Source organism: Schistocerca nitens, chromosome 6 (assembly GCF_023898315.1).
Source record: "Schistocerca nitens isolate TAMUIC-IGC-003100 chromosome 6, iqSchNite1.1, whole genome shotgun sequence".
In the NCBI taxonomy this organism is placed as follows: domain Eukaryota; kingdom Metazoa; phylum Arthropoda; class Insecta; order Orthoptera; family Acrididae; genus Schistocerca; species Schistocerca nitens.
The window spans coordinates 85584521-85601865 of record NC_064619.1 but is presented as its reverse complement, the minus strand read 5'-3'; the positions used below and the strand labels follow the sequence as shown (position 1 = coordinate 85601865).

General features: G+C 40.3%; 1 protein-coding gene across 1 annotated transcript in view; it reads left to right on the top strand.

The window, feature by feature from the left end:
- LOC126262593 (synaptic vesicle glycoprotein 2B-like) overlaps positions 1-17345 on the top strand; it is a 229077-nt gene that overhangs the window by 199832 nt on the left and 11900 nt on the right. The window contains exons 9-11 of the mRNA XM_049959330.1: positions 583-697; positions 3269-3428; positions 15335-15462. Coding sequence (XP_049815287.1) covers positions 583-697; positions 3269-3428; positions 15335-15462 — 403 coding nt within the window. The remainder of the gene's footprint in view (positions 1-582; positions 698-3268; positions 3429-15334; positions 15463-17345) is intronic.

The window sequence follows — 17345 nt, the reverse complement described above, 5'->3', positions numbered from 1 at the left end:
CCAAGTTCACTTATAAGAAGCCACAGGACGTTTTTGTGTGAGGATATTAAAAATCTTTGTTGTATTACAGCCCTGTTGATTGTATCCATGAACTCTAGGAATGCACTGTGGATAGTTGTCAATGGATTCAGAACAAGCATGGAATTTTTGAACATGTACAGGCATTGATAAGGAGACATGTTGAAGCTTGCCTTCACATGAGTGGTGGCCATGTAGAACGCTTGTGGTAATCAGTTTGTTCTCAAGTGCATATCTGCAGTTTGAATTCTCAGGTACTCTGTTATAAAATGTTAATGCACTCAGTAGTAATACATCATATCAGGGAAACTATTGGTTCATGGACCTATGATTATTAGGGTTATTTGCTTGTTTCATAGTGTCATCCACTTGCCCCTGTTTGATAGATATACAGTAGTTGTGTGACATTGAATGACTCTTTTTGAAATTTCACATATTTTTGTGTTTTTAATATTTATTCAATCTTTAATATAGTGTTGATATATAGTTGAGATTTACTGTTATATGATATTATGATAATCACACCATCTTATTTCTCTAATACATTTTTTTTCCTATTTGTAGGCAATGGTCAGAAACACAGTTTATATCAACAATATTATTGTTGCGAGTTCTCAAGGTCTCTCCTTTTTGCTTACAACTTACATTATTAAATATATTGGCAAGAAAATGACTATGGGTGAGTGCCACATGAAGTTATTTTGTAGATACAAAATAATTTACTCCCCCTATGTAAACATGATTAAATAATATCTTGAATTGTCCATGCTGTTTATGAAAACAGAGATCTGAAATAGTTTCTGTGTTGTACAAAAACTGATGGAGCTCTTGTAAATTCTTTATAAAATGCATGACTGATTTTTCAATTTAAATTACATAATCAGATCCAAATCTGAATAAGAAAGTGACCATAAACATTATCATACAAAGACCATATCATAGTGGTAAGAAGTGTCCACAAAACTGAATACTTACACTGTAATGGTCAAGTAACTTTTACAGTCTGATCCCAAATCTTTCTATAAAAATTGGGAAATTTTGTAAAAAGCAACAGTCATGGATTAAAATGCAGCAATGAAACTGTAAACTGTGTACAAGTGGTATGAGATAAGAGATTATAAAAAGCATTTGACAAGGGTGGGGGTGGTGGGGGGGGGTGGGGGGGGGGGGCAAGGGGTGAGAAGATGAAGTGTAGAGTTAGCAGTACCTCAGCTGAAGCCTCGCTGCGATGGATCACTGCAACTGAAATACACAAACTGACAGGATATCAAAACATACATCCTGACAGCTGTCAATTCATATATGACAGCTGCAGTGTTCCATCCTGGTGAGACTTCAGCTCAGACACTGCTAACTCTATAAGTCGTCTTTCTCTCCCTGCCCCCCGCCTCCTGCATCCCTCTTTCTGGTGCTTTTTCTCTAGTCTATCATCACATTTGTTCATAGATTCCACTTTCATTGCCTATTTTAATCCATGAACATCACTTTTTTGGAAATTTCCCAAATTTTAAAGAAAGGATATAGATCAGACTGTAAATGTGGCTTAACCACTATAATGCAAGTATTCATTCTTGCAGACACATTTTATCGCTGTGGTAAGGTCTTTGTGTAATACTGCTTGCAATCTCTTTCTTATTTCTATTCAGATGCACACTTGATGGCATAATTTAAATTATGAAACTGATCATTCCTTTTATAATGGATTTACAACAGCTGCAGCAGTTATTATTCAATAAGCCAAAGTTTGGCTGTGGATGACCATCCAGTAAACTCTGTCAGCTTTTGTGTATTTTAAACAGTCTGGATTTCGATAGTATAGGGCTATTACAAATGATTGAAGCAATTTCATAAATTCGCTGTAGCTCCATTCATTGATATATGGTCACGACACACTACAGATACGTAGAAAAACTCAAAGTTTTCTTCGGCTGAAGCCGCACTTCAGGTTTCTGCCACCAGAGCGCTCGAGAGCGCAGTGAGACAAAATGGCGACAGGAGCCGAGAAAGCGTATGTCATGTTTGAAATGCACTCACATCAGTCAGTCATAACAGTGCAACGACACTTCAGGACGAAGTTCAACAAAGATCCACCAACTGCTAACTCCATTCAGCGATGGTATACGCAGTTTAAAGCTTCTGAATGCCTCTGTAAGGGGAAATCAACGGGTCGGCCTGCAGTGAGCGAAGAAACAGTTGAATGCATGCGAGCAAGTTTCACGCGTAGCCTGCGGAAGTCGACGAATAAAGCAAGCAGGGAGCTAAACGTACCACAGCCGACGGTTTGGAAAATCTTACGGAAAAGGCTAAAGCAGAAGCCTTACCGTTTACAATTGCTACAAGCCCTGACACCCGATGACAAAGTCAAATGCTTTGAATGTTCGGCGCGGTTGCAACAGCTCATGGAAGAGGATGCGTTCAGTGCGAAACTTGTTTTCAGTGATGAAGCAACATTTTTTCTTAATGGTGAAGTGAACAGACACAATGTGCGAATCTGGGTGGTAGAGAATCCTCACGCATTCGTGCAGCAAATTCGCAATTCACCAAAAGTTGACGTGTTTTGTGCAATATCACGGTTTAAAGTTTACGGCCCCTTTTTCTTCTGCGAAAAAAACGTTACAGGACACGTGTATCTGGACATGCTGGAAAATTGTCTCATGCCACAACTGGAGACCGACAGCACCGACTTCATCTTTCAACAGGATGGTGCTCCACCGCACTTCCATTATGATGTTCGGCATTTCTTAAACAGGAGATTGGAAAACCGATGGATCGGTCGTGGTGGAGATCATGATCAGCAATTCATGTCATGGCCTCCACGCTCTCCCGACTTAACCCCATGCGATATCTTTCTGTGGGGTTATGTGAAAGATTCAGTGTTTAAACCTCCTCTACCAAGAAACGTGCCAGAACTGCGAGCTCGCATCAACGATGCTTTCGAACTCATTGATGGGGACATGCTGCGCCGAGTGTGGGAGGAACTTGATTATCAGCTTGATGTCTGCCGAATCACTAAAGGGGCACATATCGAACATTTGTGAATGCCTAAAAAAACTTTTTGAGTTTTTGTATGTGTGTGCAAAGCATTGTGAAAATATCTCAAATAATAGAGTTATTGTAGAGCTGTGAAATCGCTTCAATCATTTGTAATAACCCTGTATAAGCTATGAATACCAGAACACTTTATATTCCCCAAAACAAAGTCTACAATTACTCATTCAAACCGAAATATTTAATAATTTTTTCTTTGCAGTGATAGGATATGTTGGAGCAGCCATATGTTCAATGGCAGCTTATTGGACATACAGCACATCAACTGCATTGGCTTGTTTTGCTCTTATTGTGTCATTAACTGGTGTGAGCAACATTGCATGCTTAGCTGTCATTGTGGACATGTTCCCTACAGGTGTCAGGTAGTGTACCAACATTTTCTCTCATAGAATATAAATTCAATTAACATTTCTTACAGCATATAGCTGCAGAAGTTGAATCATTTAATGAGAACGTTCTAGGGTATATACAAATAATGGAAAATCCAGGTTGGAATGTAACAGTATTATGGAGAGGACAGTTGCTACTCACCATATAGTGGAGATGCTGAGCCGCATATAGGAACAACAAAAAGACTCACACACACACACACACACACACACACACACACACACACGACCACAGTCTCTCGCAGCTGAAGCCAGAGACTGTGGTCATTTGTGTGTGACTTGCATCTGTGTGTGTGCATGTGTGTTTCCTCTATTTCTGTCAAAGGCCTTGTTGGCTGAAAGCTTATTTTGTTATAGTCATTTTGTTGTGCTAATCTCCGACTCAGCATCTCCGCTATATTGTGACTAGGATATAGACAATTTTTTATCACTGGTTTAAATCTGATGTTCCATTAACTCATAATTACACGTCATTATAACATAAGTGACAATTTGTAATTTTATCGTAGCTAGACATCTTCGTCATTAGAGAGTGTCACAAAGAAGGCCCAATTTCAGTCTGGAGATTGCTTGAAATGGGGCATTGTGATGAGTGCAAATGCGCACGTTCCAGCTTAGTGCAACTTTTAATATGGAATGTCTGTAAAAAAGAGTAATTGAGGGGCAAATCAGAATTCAGTTTGATACCAGATGTGAGGCAGGTCAACATGGATCGTGAGGTAGAAACGCGAAAGGTCTCTGGAGTAAGCCAAGTCAGGTGTCAGCATGGGGTCACAGTGACCTGCATGAGGCAGGAGGTGGAGGAACACAGTCATGGTGGAGGTAAATAAAACATGAAATGCAGTATGTATAGGTGGGCATCCATCCACATTTTGGAAAGTGGATTGGTCCAACCAGTACCCTCCAGCAAAGAAAAAATAGTTCTTTCAGTAAACAATTAAGGTCAAGCAGCCAGCAGTGGCAAAAATTAGATAAAAGCATAATTCCATAATTCAAGTACTAGAGAGTCAATAAGGGTGAGTTAATCTGAGTAGGTTCAGTTTTATGGAAAAGATGGTGGCTGACATCACAGCAGTACAGAGAGAGGGAGGGATGGCAGGAATGCCTTTGTTCAACGACTTGGAGTTCTGGCAGCAAACAGGCTGGATGGGTGGCAGCATCACTCCCCCTCATCTCATAAATAAACTTTGCCTTCTCCCTTTTCCTCAGACAGAGCCAGAGTGTGGGCATAAACTTGCACATAGGTTTTGCTCTTTTATATTTGTCAATTAAACTTTGATTTGTACTGTGACAATGACAGAGGCATAGATGAATCTAGACCACTTAACAAAGCTTATTCTGCACAACAACACAGATGCCAGTGGACATGATATGTCAGCTGCCGTGCTTGCTCCTGCTGCTGGACTTCTCATTTGTGGTCAAGCAACCATCAATGATAATCTGTTGGTTACGGTCACTACTAATTTGAATAGTGTGATGTTGATTAGGTGGCTCTGTATAATTCCTTCGGAAAAGATACTGGTATTGTGTCGGGAAGACCCAAGTGGCAGAAAGAGTGTTATACTCATGAGAGTGCAATTGGAATTAGCCTAATTGTAACAACACTACCTACATATGTGAACTGGATGGAACATTGCACCAGTGACGTAAGCATCACATAGACAGGCATAACCACACAGCTGCCATCATAATGGGTTCTGAGTTGCACAGTATGGAAATGGTGTTGTTTGTAACAGTTTGAAGAACGATTTATAGAGGCCAGCACTCCTCATGAATAAATGTAAATTTCACCAGGACCTTATTACTTTCTCTAGTAGTGGCATTTCTCAGCATTAGCCTTATGGTTTGGTAGAGATACAGAATTCACAAGGTGGCAAACAACACACAAGTGGTTGCTCTGTAATTAAAGTCCAGTAGATTACAGGCCAAGAAAGTTCGGAGGCTGACTACACTGCTAAACTGCAGGTAAGTCATAGATAGGATCTCCCATGCACCCCTGTAATGCCATCGCTTACCGTACCAGACAGCCAAGCTGATAAGGTGTTTTATTACATAGGGATTCCCATTCATCACTTCTCCTGTTGGGACACCAATGTTAGTTCTTATCTCATTTTTAGCCGACCTGGAGGAGCAGCGTGCTCCCCTTCAGAGAACAGGCGATGATGGAATGTTCCATGCTTTTCTTTATTTTCAAATAACCAGTTTTGGACCAGCTTCCCATCTTCAGATCTGTTAAACAAAAATTAATTAGTAATTGATTCAAGACTTATGTTTACAAATCTTGAATATTTGTAAGAAATTAATTATACTGCAAAAAATACATTTATTAGAGTGACAGAGTAACTTGTCAATACTGCTGCAAGTTCACTGCCGTAATTAAACAGGTACTAGACTACTGAGATTTATATTAGAATTTTTGAGGAACCTAATTGGTGCAACGCTTGTAATCCTGGAAAGTGCCCTCTATCTATAGAGAATGGATTGCCGCACAAAAAGATCCTATGTATGACATTTAAACAACAATGAACAATATAATATGAAATAATTTAAAAACTTTAAAAGAACTTTTAAAAAAATTAAAGAAATATTCTCTATTTTTTAATTGTGTCTTTCTCTTCTGTTTAATGATTGATGAGGAAGCTTCCCAATGCAATGCTGGACAGAGTGCCAAGCTAAACTTACCTCTGCTACATCCAATTTGCTGCCACCAGAGTGCTGAAAGCTGCCATAGCTGGTGCCTGGTAGAGTATCAAATCCCATCTATAAGTAAGGCTAATACTAATTCCCATGCATAAAATCACTTTGCTCATTAAGCAGTTTTTCTGGGGTTTTTATCTGATGTGCATAATTTCCATTGCCTCCAGTGCATTTAGATAAAAAACTTTTCAGAGCTCTGTGTAGCACCACTATTTGTTTACTTATTGTACTAATCTTCTAACAATATTGTGAAAGGGAAAGTTGCTACCCACCATTTAGTGTAGATGCTGAGTCGCAGATAGGCACAACAAAAAGACTGTCACAAATAATAGCTTTCAGCCACTAAGTCCTTCATCAGAATTAGACAGCAAACACACACACATACACGCTCATGCAAATGCAACTCGCACACATGACTGCAGTCTCAGGAAACTGAGGCCTCACTGGAAACTGAGGCCTCATTGCAAGCAGCAGCCCAGTGCATGATGGGAGTGGTGACTGGGTGGGGGTAAGGAGGAGGCTGGGGCATGGAGGGAGAGGGATAGTAGAGTAGGAGAGGCAGAAAGTGACATGCTGTTAGGGAGCGTGGAGGAATGGGTTTGAAAGAGGGTAGGGCAGTTATGTGCAGTTTGGAGGTGGGTAGGGGATAGCGGAAAAGGGGAGAAGTAAAAAGATTGGGTGTGATGGAAGAATGAGGGCTGTATAGTGCTGGGGAACAGAGAAGGGGCTGGACAGGAGAGGACAAGGACAAACATAGGTTGAGGCCAGGAGGGTTAAGGGAACATAGGATATATTGCACGGAAAGTTCACATCTGCGCAATTCAGAAAATCTGGTGTTGGTGGGAAGGATCCATATGGCACAGGCTGTTAAGCAGTCATTGAAATGAAGGACGTCATGTTTGGCAGCGTGCTCAGCAACAGGATAGTCCACTTGTTTCTTGGCCACAGTTTTTCGGTGGCCATTCATGCAGACAAACAGCTTGTTCGTTGTCATGCCCACATACAATGCAGCACAGTAGTTGCAGCTTAGGTTGTAGATTACCTGACTGGTTTCACAGGTAGCCCTGCCCTTGATGGGATAGGTGATGTTTGTGACCGGACTGGAGTAAGTGGTGGTGGGAGGATGTATAGCACAGTTCTTGCATCTAGGTCTATTACAGGGGTATGAGCGATGAGGTAAGGGGTTGGGAGCAGGGGTTGTGTAGGAATGGACGATTATATTGTGTAGGTTTGGTGCACGGTGGAATACCACTGTGGGAGGGTGGGACGGATAGTGGGCAGGACATTTCTCATTTCAGGGCAACATGAGACTTAGTCGAAACCCTGTCGGAGAATGTAATTCAGTTGCTCCAGTCCTGGATTGTACTGAGTTATGAGATGAATGCTCCTCTGTGGCAAGCTGGTGGGACTTAGGGAGGTGGTGGGAGACTGGAAAGATAAAGCACAGGAGATTTGTTTCTGTACAAGGTTGGGAGGATAATTATGGTTTGTGAAGGCTTCCGTGAGATCCTCAGTATATTTTAAGAGGGACCATCACTGCAGATGTGACGACCGTGGGTGGCTAGGCTGTATGGAAGGCACTTCTTGGTATGGAATGGGTGGCAGCTGTCAAAGTGGAGGTATTGTTGGTGATTAGTAGGTTTGAGACGGATGCAGGTACTGATGTATCCATCTTTGAAGTGGAAGTCAACATCTAGGGAAGTGGCTTCTTTGGTTGAGTAGGACCAGCTGAAGCAAATGGAGGAGAAGTCGTTGAGGTTCCGGAGGAATGTGGATAGGGTGTCCTCACCCTCAATCCAAATTGCAAAGATGTCATCAATGAATCTGGGTGTTTAGGAAGGATTCCTCTACGTGGCCCATGACTAGGTTGGCATAGGGTGGTGCCATGCAGGTGCCCATAGCCATACCACTGATTTGTTTGTAATTGTAGGTAATGCCTTCAAAGGAGAAGTAATTGTGGGTGAGGATATAGTTGGTCATGGTGACTAGGAAGGAGGTTGTTCAATAGTGGTAAGGCCATGGGAGTTAGGGATGTTAGCGTAAAGGGAGGTGGCATCAAAAGTGCAAGCAGGGCACCGTGAGGTAAAGGGACAGGAATTATGGAGAGTCGGTGGAGGGAATGGTTGGTATCTTTTATATAGGAGGGTAGGTTCTGAGGAATAGGTTGAAGGTGTTGGTCTGCAGGAGCAGAGATTCTCTCAGTAGGGGTACAGTAACCAGCTACAATGGGGCATCCTGGGTGGTTGGGTTTATGGATTTTAGGAAGCATGTAGAAGATGGGAGTGTGGGCAGTGGTAGGGGTGAGTACAGAGATGGACTCCGGGGAGAGGTTCTGGGCAGGGCCTAAGGATTTTACAAGTGACTGGAGATCCTGCTGGATTTCTGGAATGGAGTCACTGTGGCAAGGTTTGTAGGTGGATGTATCTGACAGCTGACTGAGTCCTTCTGCCAGATAGTCCTTGCAGTTCAAAACAACAGTGTTTTAGCCTTTCTCCACAGGTAGGATTATAAGATCAGGACCAGTTTTAAGATGGTGGACTGCAGTTCTTTCTGTGCATGTACAGTAAATTTGCATGTTGAGGGATTTGCGGAATGGTGGTGAGGCAAGATCTGAGGTTAGGAAATTCTGGAAAGTTAACAGGAGATTATTTGGGGGAAGTGGGGGTGGATCACAGTTGGATTGAGGAGTGAACTGAATTAGACAGGGTTCAGCATTGGTATTTGGTTGAGTCTGCTTGGTAGAATTGGTGGCAAAAAAGTGTTTCTACTGCAGGGAGTTGGAGAAGGAAAGAAGGTCTTTAAAAAGTCCTGCATGATGGAATTTTGGAGTGGGGCAAAAAGGAAGGCCTTTGGAAAGGACTAATATTTCTGTGGGGCTAAGGCCTCTGGAAGAAAGGTTCATGACTGTGTTTTGGGACTGTTTAGGTTCTGGATTCTGTGTGGTGGTGGGAGGTAGTTTTGGATTGTGGGGTAAATGTAGGTCTGCGAGACAGGGTTTGTCAGCTATGAGGGAACATGGAGGAGGTTTGGAGGTTGTTGTAGAGGGGTTGGACAGTGGAACTGAGCAGGGTGGAGAGCTTTTTGAGGTGGCATTGTGCATGATTCTCTAGTTCCTGGAGGGCAAGAGTTTTGATGGCAGGAGAATTTTGCAGATGGAGAACGGTACTGCTATGAGGTTTGGGCTTGATTGATATGGTTTTGCAGAACTATGTTGGTGACCAAAAATGACTGCACTGAGGATTTTTAATTGCTGTTGTTGTGGTCTTCAGTCCAGAGACTGGTTTGATGCAGCTCTCCATGCTACTCTATCCTGTGCAAGCTTCTTCATCTCCCGGTACCTACTGCAACCTACATCTTTCTGAATCTGCTTAGTGTCTTCATCTCTTAGTCTCCCTCTACGATTTTTATCCTCCACACTGCCCTCCAATACTAAATTGGTGATTCCTTGATGCCTCAGAACATGTACTACCAACTGATCCCTTCTTCTAGTCAAGTTGTGCCACAAATTTCTCTTTTCCTCAATTCTATTCAGTATCTCCTCATTAGTTATGTGATCTACCCATCTAATCCTCAGCATTCTTCTGTAGCACATCTCGAAAGCTTCTATTCTCTTTTTGTCTAAACTATTTATCATCCATGTTTCACGTCCATAAATGGCTACACCCCATATAAACACCTTCAGAAACGACTTCCTGGCACTTAAATCTATACTCTACGTTATCAAATTTCTCTTCTTTAGAAACGCTTTCCTTGCCATTGCCAGCCTACATTTTATACCCTCTCTCCTTCAACCATCATCAGTTATTTTGCTCCCCAAATAGCAAAACTCATTTACTACTTTAAGTTTCTCATTTCCTAATCTAATTCTCTCAGCATCACCCGGCTTAATTTGACTACATTCCATTATCCTCGTTTTGCTTTTGTTGATGTTCATCTTATATCCTCCTTTCAAGACACTGTCCATTCCGTTCAGTTGCTCTTCCAGCTCCTTTGTTGTCTCTGACAGAATTACAATGTCATCGGTGAACCTCAAAGTTTTTATTTCTTCTCCATGGATTTTAATTCCTACTCTGAATTTTTCTTTTGTTTCCTTTACTGCTTGCTAATTGCTAGATGCTGAAATTCCTGTAAAATTTAAGTAGTGTTTAACTTATACTATTCCATAAGACCAACTACTTGCTAGAATGTACAATTACAGTTAGATATTTTTTTTTTTTTGCCAGTTATTATGAAAATATCAGACTGTTGCCACAACATCCTCATCTTAAAATAATAATAATCCTGGATTTCTATGTTAAATTATATTCGTTGGGTTGCTGTGAGTGGATGTAGGCCGGAAAAATCTCAAAAAGAATTCTTCCATTAAAAACGATATTCTAAAAATTGAACTGTACATTATAATAAAGTCATATGCTGAGGCTATTTGACATGTATTCCTGCCAATTAGTTTATGTAAAAACTGTGAAATACAGCAGTAATCGTCATGGTGAACTGAATGCAATGATTTCCAAAATCAACACAAATAATTCGAAGATCAAAATAAAGAACAGATTAATTTAGTTTAAAAAAAGGACTCCAAATATAATTTGCATGGGTGCAAAGAAGATAAAATAAAAAGAAAGGTGATGATAAAAATAGATCACTGCATGCTCAGGAAAATTTGTTATTTGAGGGGTGTAATGGCCAATATTTAAGGAGGCATAAAAGTTAGACAGTATCATTTTTAATGCGAAGGTAATTCTAATCAACATCTTCCTCACCTACATCAGCTCAGTGTTTCAAGGAATACTCTTCAACAAAGATACCTACATTTCGATTTTTTGTCTAAGACGATGACAATGTGGCAAAATCTAAGTCTTATAAAAAATAATCTTACCTTGTTCAATGATTTGGGATTGAATTTTCATTGTTTCATGTTCTTGATGTTGCATATATACATCCATTGGAAAAGACTTAGTTTGTTTTTGGAAAGTTTATGTTTTTGGCTGTTAGCATGGCTGTTCAGAGCACTTTTCCCCATTGTCGAAATACTTATCATTGTGCTGCACCAAGAGCATAATGCATTCATTAGTAATTTGGTGTCATGCATAACCCATGGATAAATTAAGTTATGTGTACTCTGGTATGGAGTTATACTCAGTTTAGGCATCACTGAAAAACACTGCGTTCTGAAAATTTATGAACTGGTTCAACTGCACGGACAATTCACACAATACATCTCCATTACTGACAGTGTCCATTGTGCCCTTCCATCTCAGAAAGATGTAGATGGAACTAGTCTCAGAAGAGTTGTAACAATGGGTTCATTTTAAGCAGCTGCCAGATAGCTACTTTCAAGCACTAAAAAAAACTGGTGATAGTGCGCATGCACAGCTACAATGATGTAGAAATCCGTGTTTGATCTTTTCACTGTTTGAATGTTTCTCATCCCATTTTTGGTTAGATTTCCACGAGTAGTGGTGGATAAATATCTGAATGTTTACCTTACTATTAACACTGAAGTGTAAACATGAAATAGCCGAATGAGGGAACTGCAATAGCTTCGAAATGATTGAAAACCCCGAGTCACGTGAAGGGTAACCCCACTCTAGTTCACATTTATGCGCATGTGCGAATCTAGCAGCTTGGCAATGCCAGAAAAATTTTTCCTGGTAGATTCTGGCTGGCTAGCTCTCACTGCTTATACACCAAACAGCAACACTCCTATTAGTCAGAAGCGGGAGAAGGCAGTATGCATACATGATTTCAGCTTTGTCCATGTGCGACATGCTGTCTGACAGCATATCCTCTTTAAAAATTTGCTGTTGAAGGAATAATTCAGAACTGAAGGAAACCTGCCTTCCCGCTGAATTTGTATATTTTCAAGGTTATGCTCACATCTTTTTTAACTGACAATCAGCATGTTAAAAAATCACTACCAAGACAACATGAAATTGTGTCCAGAATTAACACTGCCAATGTAAAGTCATCCACAAGAATTATCATTAATTATTACTAACAAAACATTAATAACAACTTGTACAAAGTTTTAAGTTCAAATTATCAAAATGTTTGCAAGTGTGTGTTTCCTGGAAGAGATTTTCCAACACAGAATCAAGCAATAGAAAACTTGTTTGATAAACAGAACTCATCTGGGGCGGTATCTAATATAGGTTTGAATAGGTCATTTACTGAAATGTGAGAATTTAGTGTTGACAAATAAAACCTTTCATTCAAACTGCAATTTCACACAGAATCGTGCTCTGATAACCATATAACATTGTGTCTCTCAAACAGAGAGCCATCTCAGGAAAGAAATTATGTCGAGTTCTGTGGATGAAGATATTGAGATAAAGACGGAAATACTCAGATAATGTTGAAAAGCATAGTCTATTATTTGAATGCTTCTTAAAATGACCATAAATTGATTTAAAAAAAAATTTGCGTACAAAAATGAGGTGATGAATATTATTAAAAAATCCAGGTTTCTAGCAGAAATTTAAGGTCTTTTCCAGGATTTTTCAAATTCAAGGTTTTTCCCAGGTTTCAAGGTATGGTGGCCATCTTGTGCCTGACCTCTATAGCATCATTGTCTCACTCTTCCCCCAGTGTTGTCTTCTTAATGGTTGACATGTCTGCATTTTGGATTGAGTATCGCTCTCTCTCTCTCTCTCTCTCTCTCTCTCTCTCTCTCTCTCTCTCTCCCTCCCTCCAACTCCAGGATGACACCCTCTTTGTTCTCTATGCTCCTCCATGTACACTCGATGGTTGAGCTACCACCCACGTCAGTTTTCTCTGCTCCTTTCAGCTTTGGCATGATGCTGATGAAACAACATCGTAGCCTCCATCAACAACAATGATCACCTTTCAATCACTGTCCAGCTCATTGTGCAACTTCCCCCTACAGTGTGGGACCTGATTACTCCTCTTTCTTGAGCGGACTAACCTGTGTGTCTTGCACAGTGGCTATAGGCCTATACGGTGTCTGGGACCTGAAACATTACACTGCCTCAGTGCTCAAGAAATGGTCCAGTCATGTCTCCCTCATGGGCATGGAATGAAACGGCTGCTTGCACAATCAGTCTGTTTTCTCTCACCATTGTGATCGTCAGTGAATTATGACTTCGTATTAGTGCATCATAATAAACATGTTTTGTTTCATAAACTGGTCACGTGTCCTTATATTCAGGATATATAGTGCCACATTCCCAGAAAACTATGCAAAATATTGTCATTGAAGCTACTATCCTCACAGATGCAGCAGCTGATGAGGTCTCTCTCATACCTCACATACCAATGATATCAACCATTTTCTCATTAATTTTAAGCTAATTCAACTCCCAATCAAAGTCTCGCTTGTAATAACAATAAACAAGGCTCATAGTCAGGGAGAGGATGGAAGAGTAGATGGCCAGAGTGGTGGCGGGAGGGGGGGGCGGGGGGGGGGAGGAAATGGACATAGACAGGAGGAGGAGATGTACAGAGAGAAAGGGGGGAGGGCATGGAGAGAGACTAGGGGGGAGGAGGGTATGGACACAGATAGGGGGAGGGAGAGGAGATGGACAGAGAGAGGGGTGCAGAGATGGGCAGAGAGAGGGGGCAGAACAAGATTAGGACATATACCATATCCCCAGACATACTTAGCAATTGCGAAGGATCTCCAGGTTCACTAGCTCTAATATAAAGTTGTTGCAGTCTAGTGCCTGTTTAGTCGTGACAGTGAACTTGCAGTTCTGTATCGACATGCTACTCTGTCACTGTAATAAATTAATGTTTCTCATTATAATTTCAATTTCTTAAAAATTTTCTAGCTTTGAAGACATAAGTCTTGAATCAATCGTTATTTAATTTTTGTCTAACAAATCTGAAGACAGGTAGCTGGTCCAAAACCAGATATCTGAAAATAAAGAAAAGCAACCTGCAGACTGAAACTGGACTTTTTTTGTAATTTATATTCACTAGGGTTAATGAGTGATCATCTCGTGTCATCTGTAACTGGCATGCACGAAAAACTTTTGCTTTCATAGATCTTGTGGATAATTAAGTTCCATAGTCACAATTAAGTTCCACAGTCACATGAAAAAGACTTGATTAAAAAGACTTGATTTTTAGGTGTCCTCAAAGATGAAAGTTATATGAGATCGAATTGGGTTACTATAAAAAGATATCAAATGATGGAGGAACATTTCTAACATGATCAACAGCAAATGCAAGGTGCTGAGTTTGTAACAGTCCTGTCAAAATCATGCTTCCTCTTCAATATTATTTAACCTGTAAAGTACAAATTTCTGAACAGTAGTTCTCATTTTCGCAATTGAGAAAAGGATTGCTTTTCAATTATTGAGAGGAGCTTTTCACCTAAATCTGTTATATCTCTGCAACACCTTTGGTGCTGGGAACTCAGGGCCATTATTCTTGGAAAAAAAATAGTTTTGTCACAGAAAGTCCATGGCAATATTGGAGAATGGCAGTGCCATAATACGTAATAAATGTTGCTGAATAATCCTTCAGAATATGGGAGTTATTTCTACAGAATCTATTACAGGTATTTCAATTTATTACTCATATTACTGGAGGTTTTAGTAGCAGTGAAACCTCTGAACCATAATGTTTGCATAAATGCACTTAATTCTGAAAACTTGATAAACACTTGTTCATAAACAATGCTACCCCTCCCCCTGCCATCTGAGTACAAACTTAGATAAGCAGTCCATTCATACATGTAAGACCGAGCGAGGTGGCGCAGTGGTTAGCACACTGGACTCGCATTAGGGAGGACGACGGTTCAATCCCGGGTCCAGCCATCCTGATTCAGGTTTTCCATGATTTCACTAAATCGCTCCAGGCAAATGCTGGGATGGTTCCTTTGAAAGGGCACGGCTGACTTCCTTCCCCATCCTTCTCTAAACTGATGAGACCGATGACCTCGCTGTTTGGTCTCTTCCCCCAAACAACCCAATCCAACCCCCATACATGTAATGCCTGGATAAAATATGTTTGAATAACGATGTTATGTTAGTGGTAGAGTAAGTATTCATTGCCTACTGACAGATTTTATATTTTTCTGTTGTCATGAAATTCATTTTTTCTGTTTGAGGTAGTCTCACTACCCAGTCATTCTTGATTTCTTGAAGTAATAATAAAATCATGTCTGCTTTTTCAAAACACTTATATTTTAAATTTATTAAATTTTATCGTTGCAGGTCAATGGCAATGGGTCTCAATTCAATGACGGGCCAATTTGGAACATTTACTGGAAATCTGGCATTCCCATACTTGTTAGCAATTGACTGTGTAGCTCCATTCTCACTGATAACTATTCTAACACTTGGTATGTAATATTCTGTAGTTTGCATTTTAGTAGCATACATTTATTGTTTCCCTTTGCTAGAAAGGAAAAGGTGACACAAGGGACTGAAGTATAGCCACTCCAGTGGCCTCAGTCATAATCACAGAACAAGCAGAGAGATAATGCTGATCTATATATATTAATAACCTTTCCTTTGATACACATAATTGTTCAAATTTGTGACCATACTTTGTCTGCTGCCCATATTTCAACTGCAAACCTTCCAGCCAAAATATTAGCAGCAGACAAAGTATGGTTATGTATGAATTCCCATAATCTTATGGATCAATTAATGCACTGTGAGAGCAAGAAAATTCAAACCTTTCCTTTGTTTGGGCCAAAATGAACACAATGGACAATGCTGATTTGCATATGTTAGGGACCATTTCTTTGTTTGAGTGCAAGATTTTCTTACTCTACCTCAATATATACCTCTATACTCTACAGACATGAGAACATTATGACATTATGGCAGAGGATAATTCCCACTATACGATGTTTTAGGATTTTTCCCATTTGATTTGCTACAAGAAAGTAGGAAGAATGACTGCTTAAACGATTCTAGGCATGCTATAATAGTCTTATATCATACTGGTAACCCCTACACAAGTGAACATAGGGGACTGTAGTATATTCCTAAGTTCAATATCTCTTGTTAGTCTATTTGGTATGGGTTGTATTTACAGTGCGTTGGGATACCAAACAAATAAAACAATGGTATGCAAAGAGCACAACTGAAATGTACGTACCGTACGTGAAGAGAGACTCAGCTATAATGCTGTGCAGCAGCAAGAAAATGTGCCTCCATCCAAGCTCACTAGATGTTGCCATTGCACATCGTTTTACATGATTTCAGAGAAGTACATTCGTTATACTCAGGTATATAAACACTTAGTTCACATTTCGTAAAAGGAATTGTAGAAGATAAAACAGAAATGTTTGTTCTTCACATCATATAATAAATGTAATGGGAAAGGAGGCTCTAATAAAACAAACATCTATTACAGAAAGAATTACAGCTCACTAATGCAAACATTACCAAAGATGGACAATCTGCTCATGCAACACACCCACCAGACAGGAATTCACAATAAATCACAGGTACATGACTAAAACAAAATAAAAATGTCATTGGACATTACAGCACCACTGTCACATGTCATCCACATAAAAACAATAATTATAAAGTAACAATATGTTACAATATGACTCGAGATTCATCTCCATAAGTTATCAAGCCTGATGACATCCTAATGCTGCCTTGGGGCACCATTATCCAAGCCCTAACCCACCCACAGTGCCCCTCCTCATCAACCCCTCATGGCACCCAGACTAGCTGACCTTTTCCACTTGCCACATCCCTCATAGCTCCCATTCAGCACTCCTCTAAATCCAGAGCCGAAACAATCACAGAACACTGTTGTTAACCTTCCCAGCAAAATCCTCAGCAACATAGAAGTTTCAATCATATCCAAAGGTGTCATCTTCAGCCTTACACCCAAGTATAACCATGTAGGACATGTCAAAGACCTACTCTCCTTTTCCCAGTCATTGCAACAGAAACACTTCTTTGCCATTAATCCCTCCAACAAAACCAAGCTAATCCAACCAATGAACACTGCCTCTCCCATTTCGTACCGCCATCCAACCATCACAACCCCCCTCCCACTCTTACTGTACATCTAATCACTCCATGATCACCTTCGAGGAATTCTTTACCTCCAACTTGTGCTCCACATCATTTCCCATGTCCCTTCATAAAAAAACCAAACTTTCAGTGGGAGAAAGGACAGCCATGCACAGCCTCAAAACAGATTCTGACCTAATGACCCTATCTGCAGGCAAAGGTTCCATCATTTCACCAC